This window comes from Salmo salar, chromosome 03 (assembly GCF_965601325.2).
Source record: "Salmo salar chromosome 03, fSalSal1, whole genome shotgun sequence".
In the NCBI taxonomy this organism is placed as follows: domain Eukaryota; kingdom Metazoa; phylum Chordata; class Actinopteri; order Salmoniformes; family Salmonidae; genus Salmo; species Salmo salar.
The window spans coordinates 95,555,393-95,572,500 of record NC_138293.1 but is presented as its reverse complement, the minus strand read 5'-3'; the positions used below and the strand labels follow the sequence as shown (position 1 = coordinate 95,572,500).

At 45.2% G+C, this 17,108-nt stretch overlaps 2 protein-coding genes across 3 annotated transcripts in view; one reads left to right on the top strand and one right to left on the bottom strand.

Annotated features, from left to right (window-relative positions):
- Positions 1–13,160, top strand: part of LOC106602045 (monocarboxylate transporter 6) — a 17,742-nt gene extending 4,582 nt beyond the window's left edge. For both annotated transcript variants that reach the window (XM_045715788.2, XM_045715787.2), the window contains 4 exons: positions 8,019–8,159; positions 8,362–8,977; positions 9,155–9,411; positions 12,159–13,160. In XM_045715788.2, coding sequence (XP_045571744.1) covers positions 8,019–8,159; positions 8,362–8,977; positions 9,155–9,411; positions 12,159–12,547 — 1,403 coding nt within the window. In that variant the 3' untranslated portion in view covers positions 12,548–13,160. The remainder of the gene's footprint in view (positions 1–8,018; positions 8,160–8,361; positions 8,978–9,154; positions 9,412–12,158) is intronic.
- Positions 1–17,108, bottom strand: part of LOC106602029 (peripheral myelin protein 22) — a 544,081-nt gene that overhangs the window by 47,781 nt on the left and 479,192 nt on the right. The window lies entirely within an intron of this gene.

Below are 17,108 nucleotides of genomic sequence, written 5' to 3'. Positions count from 1 at the left end.
TCCTCCTCTTTCTATCACCCTGACCCTCCCTCCCTCTCTCTCATTCCTCCTCTTTCAATCACCCTGACCCTCCCTCCCTCTAATTCCTCCTCTTTCTATCACCCTGACCCTCCCTCCCATTCCTCCTCTTTCTATCACCCTGACCCTCCCTCCCTCTCTCTAATTCCTCCTCTTTCAATCACCCTGACCCTCCCTCCCTCTAATTCCTCCTCTTTCTATCACCCTGACCCCCCTCCCTCTAATTCCTCCTCTTTCTATCACCCTGACCCTCCCTCCCTCTAATTCCTCCTCTTTCTATCACCCTGACCCTCCCTCTCTCTAATTCCTCTTCTTTCTATCACCCTGACCCCCCCCCCTCCCTCTAATTCCTCCTCTTTCTATCACCCTGACCCTCCCTCCCTCTAATTCCTCCTCTTTCTATCACCCTGACCCTCCCTCCCTCTCTCTCATTCCTCCTCTTTCAATCACCCTGACCCTCCCTCCCACTAATTCCTCCTCTTTCTATCACCCTGACCCTCCCTCTCATTCCTCCTCTTTCTATCACCCTGACTCTCCCTCCTGTTCCTCCTCTTTCTCTTCCTGCTGAGGAGGACTAAAGCCAAGAGGAACATTAAATGGTGATTCACTGAAGTAATATGATAGTGTAAATCTCCAGTTGATCCATCGATATTAGACCTCCAGTTGATCCATCGATATAAAACCTCCAGTTGATCCATCGATATAAAACCTCCAGTTGACCCATCGATATTAAACCTCCAGTTGATCCATCGATATAAAACCTCCAGTTGATCCATCGATATTAAACCTCCAGTTGATCCATCGATATTAAACCTCCAGTTGATCCATCGATATTAAACCTCCAGTTGATCCATCGATATTAGACTTCCAGTTGATGCATCGATATTAGACCTCCAGTTGATCCATCGATATTAGACCTCCAGTTGATCCATCGATATTAGACCTCCAGTTGATCCATCGATATTAGACCGCCAGTTGATCCATCGATATTAGACCGCCAGTTGATCCATCGATATTAGACCGCCAGTTGATCCATCGATATTAGACCTCCAGTTGATCCATCAATATTAGACCTCCAGTTGATCCATCGATATGAGACCTCCAGTTGATCCAATGTCATGACTGTAAATTCTGAATTCATGTAATTATTGTTGCGTAATGTCAGCGTTCTTCATTTCTAGTTGTCAAAGGTCAAATATGTGTGTGGTGTGGTCTGGTGTGGCTCAGTTGGTAGAGCATGGTGCTTGCAACGCCAGGGTTGTTGGTTTGATTCCTACGTGGAACCAGTATGGAAATGTATGCTCTCACCACTGTAAGTTGCTCTGGATAAGAGCGTCTGCTAAATGACTCAAATGTAAGTATGTGTTCAAGGCTAGCAGTGCTTTTAGTCATCAACTGATGAGAACCAGCATCATGTGTCATATTGGGAAAATGACTGTAGTGCTTGTGTGTCAAACTGGGGATTTTTTTCAGTTGGACCAAGATATTATGATATTCAAGGCTGCAATGATTTTCCAGTGGACAGGGTTGGTTTTAACCAAATTAATCTGGAGGAGACGGAGGGAGAGATGAAAGGGAGGGATGGTTGTAGCGACAGAGGGAGAGATGGAGTGTGGATGGAGGGAGAGATGGAAGGAGGGACAGGGGGAGAGACGGAGGGGGTATGGAGGGAGAAATAGATTTTTTATTTTTTTATTTTTTTTTATTTAACCTTTATTTAACCAGGTAGGCAAGTTGAGAACAAGTTCTCATTTACAATTGCGACCTGGCCAAGATAAAGCAAAGCAGTTAGACTCATACAACAACACAGAGTTACACATGGAGTAAAACAAACATACAGTCAATAATACAGTAGAAAATTAAGTCTATATACAATGTGAGCAAATGAGGTGAGATAAGAGAGGTAAAGGCAAAAAAGGCCATGGTGGCAAAGTAAATACAATATTGCAAGTAAAACACTGGAATGGTAGATTTGTAGTGGAAGAAAGTGCAACGTAGAAATCGAAATAATAGGGTGCAAAGGAGCAAAATAAATAAAATAAATACAGTAGGGGAAGAGGTAGTTGTTTGGACTAAATTATAGATGGGCTATGTACAGGTGCAGTGATCTGTGGCATGCTCTGACAGCTGGTACTTAAAGCTAGTGAGGAAGATAAGTGCTTCCAGTTTCAGGGATTTTTGAAGTTCGTTCCAGTCATTGGCAGCAGAGAACTGGAAGGAGAGACGGCCAAAGGAGGAATTGGCTTTGGGGGTGACCAGAGAGATATACCTGCTGGAGCGCGTGGTACAGGTGGGTGCTGCTATGGTGACCAGTGAGCTGAGATAAGGGGGGACTTTACCTAGCAGGGTCTTGTAGATGACCTGGAGCCAGTGGGTTTGGCGACGAGTATGAAGCAAGGGCCAGCCAACGAGAGCGTACAGGTCGCAGTGGTGGGTAGTATATGGGGCTTTGGTGACAAAACGGATGGCACTGTGATCGACTGCATCCAGATTATCGAGTAGGGTATTAGGGACTATTTTGTAAATGACATCGCTAAAAGTAGTGATGGAAATTTCACAATTCTTTACCTAGGCAGTTTTACATATTTTAAGCGGCCATTCTACACAATGGAGATTAAAAGTTGGGTTCACAGAAATTGAACAGTTCCCAAGTACAGTAAATTGACATGAGTGAAGGATGCTTTGTTGCGAAATAGGAAGCCAATTCTAGATTTAACTTTGGATTGGAGATGTTTGATGTGAGTCTGGAAGGACAGCTTACAGTCTAACCAGACACCTAGGTATTTGAGGTTGTCCACATATTCTAAGTAAGAACCGTCCAGAGTAGTGATGGAGGTGGATCAGACTCACCAGCAAGAGCGACATCATTGATGTATACAGAGAAAAGAGTTGGCCCAAGAATTGAACCCTGTGGCACCACCATAGAGACTACCAGAGGCCCGGACAACAGGCCATCCTATTTGACACATTGAACTCTATCAGAGAAGTAGTTGGTGAAACAGGCGAGGCAATCATTTGAGAAACCAAGGCTATTGAGTCTGCCGATGAGGATGTGGTGATTGACAGAGTCGAAAGCCTTGGGCAGGTCAATGAATACGGCAGCACAGTATTGTTTCTTATCGATGGCGGTTACGATATCGTTTAGGACCTTGAGCGTGGCTGAGGTGCACCCATGACCAGCTCTGAAACCAGATTGCATAACGGAGAAGGTGCGATTCGAAATGGTCGGTAATCTGTTTGTTGACTTGGCTTTCGAAGACCTTAGAAAGGCAGGGTAGGATAGATATAGGTCTGTAGCAGTTTGGGTCAAGAGTGTCTCCTCCTTTGAAGAGGGGGATGACAGCAGCTGCTTTCCAACCTTTTGGAATCTCAGATGACACGAAAGAGAGGTTGAACAGGCTAGTAATAGGGGTTGCAACAATTTCGGCAGATAATTTTAGAAAGAAAGGGTCCAGATTGTCTAGCCTGGCTGATTTGTTGGGGTCCAGATTTTGCCGCTCTTTCAGAACATCAGCTGACTGGATTTGGGAGAAGGAGAAATGAGAAAGGCTTGGGCGAGTAGCTGTGGGGGGTGCAGTGCTGTTGACCGCGGTAGGGGTAGCCAGGTGGAAAGCATGGCCAGCCGTAGAAAAATGCTTATTGAAATTCTCAATTATAGTGGATTTATTAGAGGTGACAGAGTTTCCTATCCTCAATGCAGTGGGCAGCTGGGAGGAGGTGTTCTTATTCTCCATGGACTTTACAGTGTCCCAGAACTTTTTTGAGTTTGTGTTGCAGGAAGCAAATTTCTGCTTGAAAAAGCTAGCCTTGGCTTTTGTAACTGCCTGTGTATATTGGTTTCTAACTTCCCTGAAAAGTTGCATATCACGGGGTTTGTTCGATGCTAATACAGAACGCCACAGGATGTTTTTGTGTTGGTTAAGGGCAGTCAGGTCTGGAGAGAACCAAGGGCTATATCTGTTCCTGGTTCTAAATTTCTTGAATGGGGCATGCTTATTTAAGATGGTGAGGAAGGCATTTAAAAAAAAATAACCAGGCATCCTCTACTGACGGGATGAGGTCAATATCCATCCAGGATACCCGGGCCAGGTCGATTAGAAAGGCTTGCTCGCTGAAATGTTTCAGGGAGCGTTTGACAGTGATGAGTGGAGGTCATTTGACCGCAGACCCATTACGGATGCAGGCAATGAGGCAGTGATCGCTGAGATCTTGGTTGAAAACAGCAGAGGTGTATTTAGAGGGCAAATTGGTTAGGATGGTATCTATGAGGGTGCCTGTTTTTAAGGCTTTGAGGTGGTACCTGGTAGGTTCATTGATAATTTGTGTGAGATTGAGGGCATCAAGCTTAGATTGTAGGATGGCTGGGGTGTTAAGCATGTCCCAGTTTAGGTCACCTAGCAGCACGAGCTCTGAAGATAGATGGGAGGCAATCAGTTCACATATGGTGTCCAGAGCACAGCTGGGGGCAGAGGGTGGTCTATAGCAGGCGGCAACGGTGAGAGACTTGTTTTTAGAGAGAGGGATTTTTAAAAGCAGAAATTCAAATTGTTTGGGTACAGACCTGGATAGTAGAACAGAACTCTGCAGGCTATCCCTGTAGTAGATTGCAACACCGCCCCCTTTGGCCGTTCTATCTTGTCTGAATATGTTGTAGTTAGGGATGAAGATTTCAGAGTTTTTGGTGGACTTCCTAAGCCAGGATTCAGACACGGCTAGGACATCCGGGTTGGCAGAGTGTGCTAAAGCAGTGAATAAAACAAACTTAGGGAGAAGGCTTCTAATGTTAACATGCATGAAACCAAGGCTATTACGGTTACAGAAGTCATCAAAAGAGAGCGCCTGGGGAATAGTGAATAGTGAATCCAGGCCCTGCAGTGCCTAGCTCCACCTCTACATCACCAGAGGAACAGAGGAGGAGTAGGATAAGGGTACGGCTAAAAGCTATGAGAATTGGTCGTCTATGACGCCCAGAATAGAGAGTAAAAGGAGCAGGTTTCTGGGGACGATAAAATAGCTTCAAGGTATAATGTACAGACGAAGGTATGGTAGGATGTGAGTACAGTGGAGGTAAACCTAGGCATTGAGTGATGATGAGAGAGATATTGTCTCTAGAAACATCATTGAAACCAGAAGATGTCATAGCATGTGTGGGTGCTGGAACTGAAAGGTTGGATAAGGTATAATGAGCAGGGCTAGAGGATCTACAGTGAAATAAGCCAATAAACACTAACCAGAACAGCAATGGACAAGGCATATTGACATTAAGTAGAGGCATGCTTAGCCGAGTGATCATAAGGGTCCCGTGGGATTCAGACAGCTAGCCGGGCCATAAGTAGAAAGCTGGCAGAAAATGGAGGGAGCTCTGTTTTTAGCCACCTCGTACGTTTCCGTCTGTAGATTAGTGGGGTTCCATGTGGTGGGGGGACCAGTCCAATTGGCAAAATAGTTATAGTTATAGTGGGCCAAAAAAATTGTCCGATAGACCTATTCAGATAGCAGCCGATAAGACAGCTAACGATTAGCGGGCCGCAGATGGGTGTTCAGGTTACGTGGCGACGGAGGGGCCAGTTGGATAACTCCCTCGGGCAGATAACGTTGGTAGTCCAGTCGTGAAGGCCCGATGGGGCTCTGCATCGGCATTAAAACGGGTCCGGATAGGTGATAGTAGCCCAGGAGTGGCTGATGATACTCTTCAGCTGGCTAGCTCCGGAATAATTGATGTTAGCTCCGGGACCGACGTTAGCCAATAGTCACTCGGGTAGCAGCTAGCTAGCTGCAAGATCCAGGTGTAAATGTCCAGAGCCTGCGGTAGAAATCCGGGGATATGGAGAGAAAATAGGTCCGGTATGCTCTGGTCTGAGTCGCGCTGTACAAAACTGCCGATAGCTTTTCGAGCTAAGGGATAGCTGATGACCGCCAACCGTGGCTAGCTGAACTCCAACATTAGCCAGTGAACTGGCCAGCCTCTGGCTAACCTCTGGCTAGCTTCTGTTGTGGATTTCAGATTTGACGTAAATAATACTTTTTTTTTTAAATTGGTGAGGCAAGAGAGTGTTTTGAGGTTGAGTTTTTAGAGAAAAATATATAAAAAGATATGCGAAGAAAATATGTAAATATATATATATACATCGGACACGACAAGACAAAGGACAAAGACGTCTGACAGCTACGCCATCTTGGATTATAAGTAAGATGGAGGATGGATTGAGGGATAGTTTCAGAAATAGTCTCGGAAGTCCCAGACCTAGGGCCAAAGCGTATGTCAGAACACTGTTCATGTGGGAGGCAACCAGTCTGCCTAGGGAGACTAAGAAAGAGCTGGAGGGAGGGAGGGATAGGGTTCACCCAGGACTAAGGAACATTCTTAGAGACCAGACTAGACCACATGACTGGAGCAGACATTATCATGACAGAGACCAGACTAGACCACATGACTGGAGCAGACATTATCATGACAGAGACCAGACTAGACCACATGACTGGAGCAGACATTATCATGACAGAGACCAGACTGGACCACATGACTGGAGCAGACATTATCATGACAGAGACCAGACTAGACCACAAGACTGGAGCAGACATTATCATGACAGAGACCAGACTGGACCACAAGACTGGAGCAGACATTATCATGACAGAGACCAAACTGGACCACAAGACTGGAGCAGACATTATCATGACAGAGACCAAACTGGACCACAAGACTGGAGCAGACATTATCATGACAGAGACCAGACTGGACCACATGACTGGAGCAGACATTATCATGACAGAGACCAGACTAGACCACATGACTGGAGCAGACATTATCATGACAGAGACCAGACTAGACCACATGACTGGAGCAGACATTATCATGACAGACCAGACTAGACCACATGACTGGAGCAGACATTATCATGACAGAGACCAGACTGGACCACAAGACTGGAGCAGACATTATCATGACAGACCAGACTAGACCACATGACTGGAGCAGACATTATCATGACAGACCAGACTAGACCACATGACTGGAGCAGACATTATCATGACAGAGACCAGACTGGACCACAAGACTGGAGCAGACATTATCATGACAGAGACCAGACTGGACCACAAGACTGGAGCAGACATTATCATGACAGAGACCAGACTGGACCACAAGACTGGAGCAGACATTATCATGACACAAGAGCACAGATGAGACGGCACAAAGAATGGACTCATTATTCCCACATCAAAGACAGTACCAAGAGTTCTCAGTTCTCAGTACTCTGAATCTCATGTTCGTTTGAATCAATTAGCCTGATAGGTACTCCTGTAAGCTTTGGTCTGTCTTGGAGAGTTGGATTGAAGAGCTGGAAGATGGTCATTCAGATCATGTGTTTCTGACCACATTATTGTAAGAGCCTGTACACATAGCCACCTGTCACAGTCTGGGTAACCTCGTGACCTTTTCCCAGGCTAATTGTGGTTAGCACATATACATAAGCCTGTAACACCAACTAACAAGTCTGGCCGACTGGGGAGTGAACTGATTTGTAGTTTTTTAGTTTGAAGCTTTGGTCCACCAGACGTTCCCAGCATTGGGAGGAAGTGTCTGCTGAACGACGTTACAGAGTGGGTTTCAGCAGCTGTGTTTTAGTGGAAACGAACAGCGTCCTGTCCTCTTTTTGCAGACTATTGTTCCATGTTCAGTGATAATGCAATGATGATGCTAATTAGGGTGATCTGATATGCTAGTAAGTCCATTGTATGTTTTTGGTGTGTGTGTGTGTATTTTGATTGAACATTGTTTTCCTGTCTCTCCAGGTGTGGTGTGTGTGTAGTGTGGTGTGTGTTTGTGTGTGTATTGTGATTGAACATTGTTTTCATGTCTCTCAAGGTGTGTGTGGTGTGTGTGTGTGTGTGTGTGTATTGTGATTGAACGTTGTTTTCCTGTCTCTCCAGGTGTGTGTGGTGTGGTGTGTGTGTGTGTGTGTGTATTGTGATTGAACATTGTTTTCCTGTCTCTCCAGGTCCACTATGCAGCGTGCTCGTGGAACGCTTTGGTTGCCGGGTAACGGTGATGGTGGGAGGGGTTCTGAGTGGACTAGGCATGGTGGTCAGCGCCCTGGCCAGAACCATCACAGAACTCTACATCACCAGCATCATCGCAGGTCAGAGGGCGCGCACACACACACACACACACACACACACACACACACACACACACACACACACACACACACACACACACACACACACACACACACACACACACACACACACACACACACACACACACTATAAACCGTCTCTCCTTCTTTCTATGGGGCATTATGTGTCATCCTCATCAGTTCCTCTCTCCTCCACATACAGGGTTGGGGTTCTGCCTGTCCTTCCAGCCCTCTGTGACCATGATGGGCCACTACTTTTTGAGGCGGCGGGCGTTTGCCAATGCCCTGTCGTCCACCGGCACGGCCCTGGGCCTCAGCACCTTACCCCTGCTGGCCAACTTCCTGCTGGGCCAGTTTGGCTGGAGAGGCAGCTTCCTGGTCCTGGGAGGGCTGCTGTTGAACTGCTGCGTGTGTGGGGCTGTCATGAGGCCCCTGGGGGCCAAACACAGTGGAGCCCAGAGGACACTCACTAACAAGGCTGCCCAGGGGCTCAGCAAGCAACCAATCAAAGGTCCTCTCAAACAGGAGAAGGAGGGACTTAAGGCAAGACTTAGGACAGCGCTCAGTGACCTTGTCGTGTTCCTACGGAGACACATGGCCTTTGATCTGTTGGTCAGTAACCCTCGTTACCGTGCCTATGCCCTGGGAGTGACGTGGATGATGTTGGGGTTTGTAGTTCCCCTGGTCTACCTGGTGCCCTATGCTACAGCCAATGGTATGGAACAGGACCGAGCCGCGTTACTGATGGCCATACTGGGCCTAGTTAACATTGCTGTGAGACCCGTGGCGGCTGTCTTCTTCGGCCTGCCGCGCTTCAGGTACTGTAGCCTGGATGTTAGAGGTTAGGAGTGGGTCAGCAACTGGACCGGAGGGTTGCTGGTTCGAATCCAAAGCAAGAAAACATTTAATAAAAAATTATGTGATCTGAAAATGAAAATGGATAATAAATTGGTCTTCTCTTCCTTCTCCTCCTCTTCTCTTCCTTCTCCTCTCAGGGGCAGTGGCTGTTTTGTGTATGTGTTTGCGGTAGCCCTCCTGGTCAACGGGCTGAGTAACAGTATCTGTGGTGCGGCTGCCACCTTCCCCGTGCTCCTGATCTACGTGGTCATCTTTGGTCTGTCCATGTCTGTGATTGGCTCTCTGCTCTTCACGGTGCTGATGGAAACGGTGGAGATGAGCCGGTTCCCCTCTGCCCTGGGTCTCATCAGTATGTTAGAGAGTGGAACACTGCTGATTGGACCGCCGCTCGCAGGTACTGTGTGTATTGCGCCTGTCACGATTGTACTACTACACATTTTCCCATGGGACAAAGATAAACATTTTCAGTTTTACAGCTAATTTTCTTTTTACATGGCTTATGACATGGTAATATGCTATCTGGGGAGTGGGGAGGAGGGGTTAAGGTTTATTATATTATAATTAAGTCTATGATTTGATATTTGATAGAGCAGTCTGACTGAGTGGTGGTAGGCAGCAGCAGGCTTGTAATAGTCAAAGGTATATGGTTTAGAGAGAAATAGTCGACGCGTCATAATTCCTGTAATAACTTGCGGCTGAACTTGAAAGGGGTTCCTTCGTTATTTTACCGTTCATGTCTTCCATAGAGAATGTCTTGATCTACTTCAAATAAGGTCTGTGTTTTGTGCTTAAACCACCTCGGCGTTTTGATACCCGTGTAAATCTCACTAGGTAACGTTTGTCAACATATTTTCATAAATCCACTCTACAAAACAAATGTTCTTCGCTTATATTGATCAGAGTTATATCCTATGGATATCTACACAGTTATAAAATTGGCAAGGTGGTGTAAGCCTAAACCAAACACAGACCTTATTTTAAGTTAATCTAAAAATATCCTATGGAATAAATGAAGGAACCGCTTTTCAGATTTTGCTAGGTGTCATGGGAATTGTGACTCGCACTTTGGTAGTCAATTCTTACCATGCCCATTATTAAAATAGGATTTCCTGCATATAGAAATTACAGTTTTTGTTTTCAGCATTCATCACAGGTAACTTAAACTCTATTTTTATTATTCAAACAGTTGAGAGTATTTGTCTCCTAAGCAGACTCTTCAGTATCGTTGTCACTTCAGAGCTGTGTGTGTGTGTGTGTGTGTGTGTGTGTATATATATATATATATATATATAAAAATATACATAAAAAAAGCATAATAATAATCGGCCGATTAATCGGTAGCACGGGGTTTGACCCTCCAATAATCGGTATCGGTATCGGCAGTGAAAATCATAATCGGTCGACCTCTACTGGGGAGGCTATGAGTTATGCCCAGTATAAACCTGTCATGTTATATGAGGACTGGGGAGGCTATGAGTTATGCCCAATATAAACCTGTTATGTTATGTGAGGACTGGGGAGGGTATGAGTTATGCCCAGTATAAACCTGTTATGTTATATGAGGACTGGGGAGGCTGTGAGTTATGCCCAGTATAAACCTGTTATGTTATGTGAGGACTGGGGAGGGTATGAGTTATGCCCAGGATAAACCTGTATGTGAGGACTGGGGAGGGTATGAGTTATGCCCAGGATAAACCTGTATGTGAGGACTGGGGAGGGTATGAGTTATGCCCAGTACAAACCTGTTATATGAGGACTGGGAGGGTATGCGTTATGCCCAGTATAAACCTGTTATATGAGGACTGGGAGGGTATGAGTTATGCCCAGTATAAACATGTTATATGAGGACTGGGGAGGGTATGCGTTATGCCCAGTATAAACCTGTTATATGAGGACTGGGGAGGGTATGAGTTATGCCCAGTATAAACATGTTATATGAGGACTGGGGAGGGTATGAGTTATGCCCAGTATAAACCTGTTATATGAGGACTGGGGAGGGTATGAGTTATGCCCAGTATAAACCTGTTATATGAGGACTGGGGAGGGTATGAGTTATGCCCAGTATAAACCTGTTATGTTATATGAGGACTGGGGAGGGTATGAGTTATGCCCAGTATAAACATGTTATATGAGGACTGGGGAGGGTATGAGTTATGCCCAGTACAAACCTGTTATATGAGGACTGGGGAGGGTATGAGTTATGGCCAGTATAAACCTGTTATATGAGGACTGGGGAGGGTATGAGTTATGCCCAGTATAAACCTGTTATATGAGGACTGGGGAGGGTATGAGTTATGGCCAGTATAAACATGTTATATGAGGACTGGGGAGGGTATGAGTTATGCCCAGTATAAACATGTTATGTTATATGAGGACTGGGGAGGGTATGAGTTATGCCCAGTATAAACATGTTATATGAGGACTGGGGAGGGTATGAGTTATGCCCAGTATAAACATGTTATATGAGGACTGGGGAGGGTATGAGTTATGCCCAGTATAAACATGTTATATGAGGACTGGGGAGGCTATGAGTTATGCCCAGTATAAACCTGTTATGTTATATGAGGACTGGGGAAGCTATGAGTTTTGTCACACAGGGAAATGGAATGTTCTTTCCACTGGATTCCCATGTCTAGCTGGGGATGTGAATGGGTCATGTGCCCTGGTTTCCACAATGTGTGTGTGTGTGTGTGTTTGAATATGCTAGAGAGAGAGAGAGAGAATTTATGCATGCGAGCATGTACTTGCATGTGTGTTCAGGGCAGAGGGCGTGGCCTAGTGTACCGCTGCTGAACTCCTAAGGTGGTCTCTGGTTTCCAGCGCCATGGCAACTCTAATGTCAACGCCTGGTAGTAGCCGACTAGCCCTGTGCTCACTGGGTCCTGGCAGAGCTGTACTGAACTAGGATCCAGTTCAGAGGAATGTGTTATTAGGACACACACTGACGAGCTTAAATATAGCTGTTCTTTCACTGTTATAGCACCACATGTGGTTGTTGATACAAGCCTTCTAGGAAATGCTTATGAACTGTTTTGTGTGGTTATGAACGTGTTATGACATGGTAATGTCGGTACCCTTCAAATGAAGTGTTACCCAAGTCTTTTCTAACGCTGTGCCTGTTGCCATGTCCCTCTCTTCCAGGCATGTTGGTGGACAGTACAGGACACTACTCTTATGTGTTCTATGCCTGCAGTGGGACTGTCTCCTCCTCTGGCCTCTTCCTCATCGGAGCGTTCTACTATCTGGACAGACAGAAGAAGAGGGAAGAGAAGAAGAGAGCAGGTCCTCCTGCTGCGTACCAACAGAAGCCTGCCATCAGCCTAGTCCCTGACTGCCAGTACAGCCATGTTCCTTCTACACAGGGAGGGAAGCCTGCCATCAGCCTAGTCCCTGACTGCCAGTACAGCCATGTTCCTTCTACACAGGGAGGGAAGCCTGCCATCAGCCTAGTCCCTGACTGCCAGTACAGCCATGTTCCTTCTACACAGGGAGGGAGAGCAGCGGACACTGTTCGTGTCACCAACGTGTGACGTACTAATATGCACGTGTGTGACCCAGTAAGACAAACTGTCTAGCTGCCTGCCATAGAATTACATCTAGAATCAGAATGAAGTAAGGAGGTAGCCTTCCACGAGCCTTGGCCTGTAGGAGCTGCAGCATATCACTGTGTATATCATATGCTCACTGTGTAATGCCTCACTATGATGAATCAATGAAGGATAGGATCTCTGTGGTGCCTGCTGTCTGCTGCCTTCAGAGGGAAGAACTGGGAGGTTACACATACACTACAGTTATCATCACTGTGATTCTATGTGTGTACGTACGTATCCAGGCATTCACAACACAGAGTTTGTCTGGATTTGGAAGTCACACTCTGTCACATGCGCTCTCTCTCTCTCGCTCTCTCTCTCTCTCTCTCTCTCTCTCTCTCTCTCTCAACAGTATACACTATTATCTTTATTTCAATAAATATCTTCTGTTTCATCACAGACACACGAGGCTGAATGACACAACATCCCTGTTTCATTCAGACCCTGAATGACAGTGCTGTAAAAGCTGACCAAGCAGTCTAGTAGACGCTACAGTAGAACTGTATAACATACGGCCCACTAGTAGACGCTACAGTAGGACTGTCTGACATACGGCCCATGGCGTAGTAGGACGCTGACAGGTAGAGACGTGTAGTGAATATACGGCCCACTAGTAGACGCTACAGTAGAACTGTATAACATACGGCCCACTAGTAGACGCTACAGTAGAACTGTATAACATACGGCCCACTAGTAGACGCTACAGTAGAACTGTATAATATACGGCTCACTAGTGGACGCTACAGTAGAACTGTATAACATACGGCCCACTAGTAGACGCTACAGTAGGACTGTATAACATACGGCCCACTAGTAGACGCTACAGTAGAACTGTATAATATACGGCCCACTAGTAGACGCTAGAGTAGGACTGTCTGACATACGGCCCACTAGTAGACGCTACAGTAGAACTGTATAATATACGGCCCACTAGTAGACACTACAGTAGAACTGTATAACATACGGCCCACTAGTAGACGCTACAGTAGAACTGTATAACATACGGCCCATTAGTAGACGCTACAGTAGAACTGTATAATATACGGCCCACTAGTAGACGCTACAGTAGAACTGTATAACATACGGCCCACTAGTAGACGCTACAGTAGGACTGTATAACATATGGCCCACTAGTAGACGCTACAGTAGAACTGTATAACATACGGCCCACTAGTAGACGCTACAGTAGGACTGTCTGACATACGGCCCACTAGTAGACGCTACAGTAGAACTGTATAATATACGGCCCACTAGTAGACGCTACAGTAGAACTGTATAACATACGGCCCACTAGTAGACGCTACAGTAGGACTGTATAACATACGGCCCACTAGTAGACGCTACAGTAGAACTGTATAACATACGGCCCACTAGTAGACGCTACAGTAGAACTGTATAATATACGGCCCACTAGTGGACGCTACAGTAGAACTGTATAACATACGGCCCACTAGTAGACGCTACAGTAGAACTGTATAACATACGGCCCACTAGTAGACGCTACAGTAGGACTGTATAACATACGGCCCAGTAGTAGACGCTACAGTAGAACTGTATAACGTACGGCCCACTAGTAGACGCTACAGTATAACTGTCTGACATACGGCCCACTAGTAGACGCTACAGTAGGACTGTCTGACATACGGCCCACTAGTAGACGCTACAGTAGGACTGTATAACATACGGCCCAGTAGTAGACGCTACAGTAGAACTGTATAACGTACGGCCCACTAGTAGACGCTACAGTATAACTGTCTGACATACGGCCCACTAGTAGACGCTACAGTAGGACTGTCTGACATACGGCCCACTAGTAGACGCTACAGTAGGACTGTATAACATATGGCCCACTAGTAGACGCTACAGTAGAACTGTATAACATACGGCCCACTAGTAGACGCTACAGTAGGACTGTATAACATACGGCCCACTAGTAGACGCTACAGTAGAACTGTATAACATACGGCCCACTAGTAGACGCTACAGTAGGACTGTATAACATACGGCCCACTAGTAGACGCTACAGTAGAACTGTATAACATACGGCCCACTAGTAGACGCTACAGTAGAACTGTATAACATGCGTTCCACTAGTAGACACAAATAAATATTTGAATTTGTTAAATCTTTTGACTAACAACGATCTCAATCGACATTTTAAATGATTAAAACCAAATTATAACTATTTAGAAATTATAATGGACCTAAATATAGTCTCTTCACTCTGTCCAGCTTGCTAACAGTCATCATAATGAAAGCTACATTTATAGTCTCTTCACTCTGTCCAGCTAGCTAACAGTCATCATAATGAAAGCTACATTTATAGTCTCTTCACTCTGTCCAGCTAGCTAACAGTCATCATAATGAAAGCTACATTTATAGTCTCTTCACTCTGTCCAGCTTGCTAACAGTCATCATAATGAAAGCTACATTTATAGTCTCTTCACTCTGTCCAGCTTGCTAACAGTCATCATAATGAAAGCTACATTTATAGTCTCTTCACTCTGTCCAGCTTGCTAACAGTCATCATAATGAAAGCTACATTTATAGTCTCTTCACTCTGTCTAGCTAGCTTAGTCATCATAATGAAAGCTACATTTATAGTCTCTTCACTCTGTCCAGCAATAACAGTCATCAAAATGATAGCTCGACAGCCAAGGAGCATCAAAAATTCGAAAACCAATGGATAGACATTTTGCAAATTTTTGCAAATTTTGACGCCAAGACAGTATATACACATTTTAAGTGCGGCACTCCGGACCTTGGTGAAGACTGAATGCGGCCCGCAGGGCAAAGTGAGTTGGACCACCCTGTGCTAGAGCAGTGTTACTCATGAATTGCGGCAATTGTACTGCCAATAACATGGGCAACCTAACTTTTTAGTGCTTTAACTCTTTGGCTTTAGGAGGAGATTATGGTTGTTTGTACACTGTCACCGTGACAACACTGAGTATGGCTATGAATGTATTCCTGCACCTTTTTGAATATCCTCTGTGACTTCTTAGATGCCTTGATATAACTGAGAATGAAACAATAGCCTTATGTATGAAAGGATATACAAATATTTTGTATTTTAGTCAACTTATTTCTGAAGATTTAATATTGAATGTTTACAGAATATTAAACATTTTCTATAAAAGTAAGTTGATGTGTTCATGTGTCAGTCTTGTTTTATTATCACTGTATAATAATCTGAATTTGAGGACGGATCGGATTGAATAGGTCTTCAACTTTAATACAACTGTTCTTATTAATACAGCTCTTATGTCATTCACTTCCTGCTACTGTCTCGTTTCCTTCCACTCACCTTTACACTCACCTTTATCGCCACCTTGTGGAATGTGTGATGTACAGTTGTTTTAATAATCATCATGACAGCCAAATGACAGTTTTGAAAAATTACCCATGAAGCCTATTTGTCAAATTTGGTGTACTTTTTAAGATATTGTCAACTCTGCCACACACTTTATAAGACGTGCCTCCATTAGCGTGTCCTGTCACTCACAACCTATATTCTTGTCATGTCTTATCTGAGTCTTTTTTAACCTGACCAGTTTTTCTACTTTTATTTTTATTTTCTGGTAAACACATAAGACTGTGTCCAGTGAAAGCCCTGATCAGTCAAATATCTGATCAGTTACCTGATCAACTGCCTGATCAATTAACTGATCAATTATCTGAAAGTTACCTGATAAATGATCAATTACCTGATATATTATCTGACCAATTACTTGGTCAATTATCTGATAAATTACCAGATCAATTACCTGATCAATTGTCATCTTTGGCCTTTCAGTGTGAGGCTCCTATGATGGTTGGTGAAGTATGTTGGTAACTTGAGGTTTGAAAGCAAATAGACTAATTCAACTTCATTTTCCACAGTTTCCTTCCCCCAACCTGGGCCAAACAGTGAAAGCCCTGACCACTCAATCATGTTGTCAAGTATCTTCTTCAGTCTTCGATGAAGGGCTAATATGGAGGCCCTGTGCAGTCTTCGGTGACGGGCTACCATGAAGGGACCTGTTCAGTCTTCGGTGACGGGCTACCATGAAGGGACCTGTTCAGTCTTCGGTGACGGGCTACCATGAAGGGACCTGTTCAGTCTTCGGTGACGGGATACCATGAAGGGCCCTGTTCAGTCTTCAGTGACAGGATACCATAAAGGGACCTGTTCAGTCTTCGGTGACGGGATACCATGAAGGGCCCTGTTCAGTCTTCAGTGACAGGATACCATGAAGGGCCCTGTTCAGTCTTCGGTGACAGGATACCATGAAGGGCCCTGTTCAGTCTTCAGTGACAGGATACCATGAAGGGCCCTGTTCAGTCTTCAGTGACAGGATACCATGAAGGGCCCTGTTCAGTCTTCGGTGACAGGATACCATGAAGGGCCCTGCTCAGTCTTCAGTGACAGGATACCATGAAGGGCCCTGTTCAGTCTTCGGTGACAGGATACCATGAAGGGCCCTGCTCAGTCTTCAGTGACAGGATACCATGAAGGGCC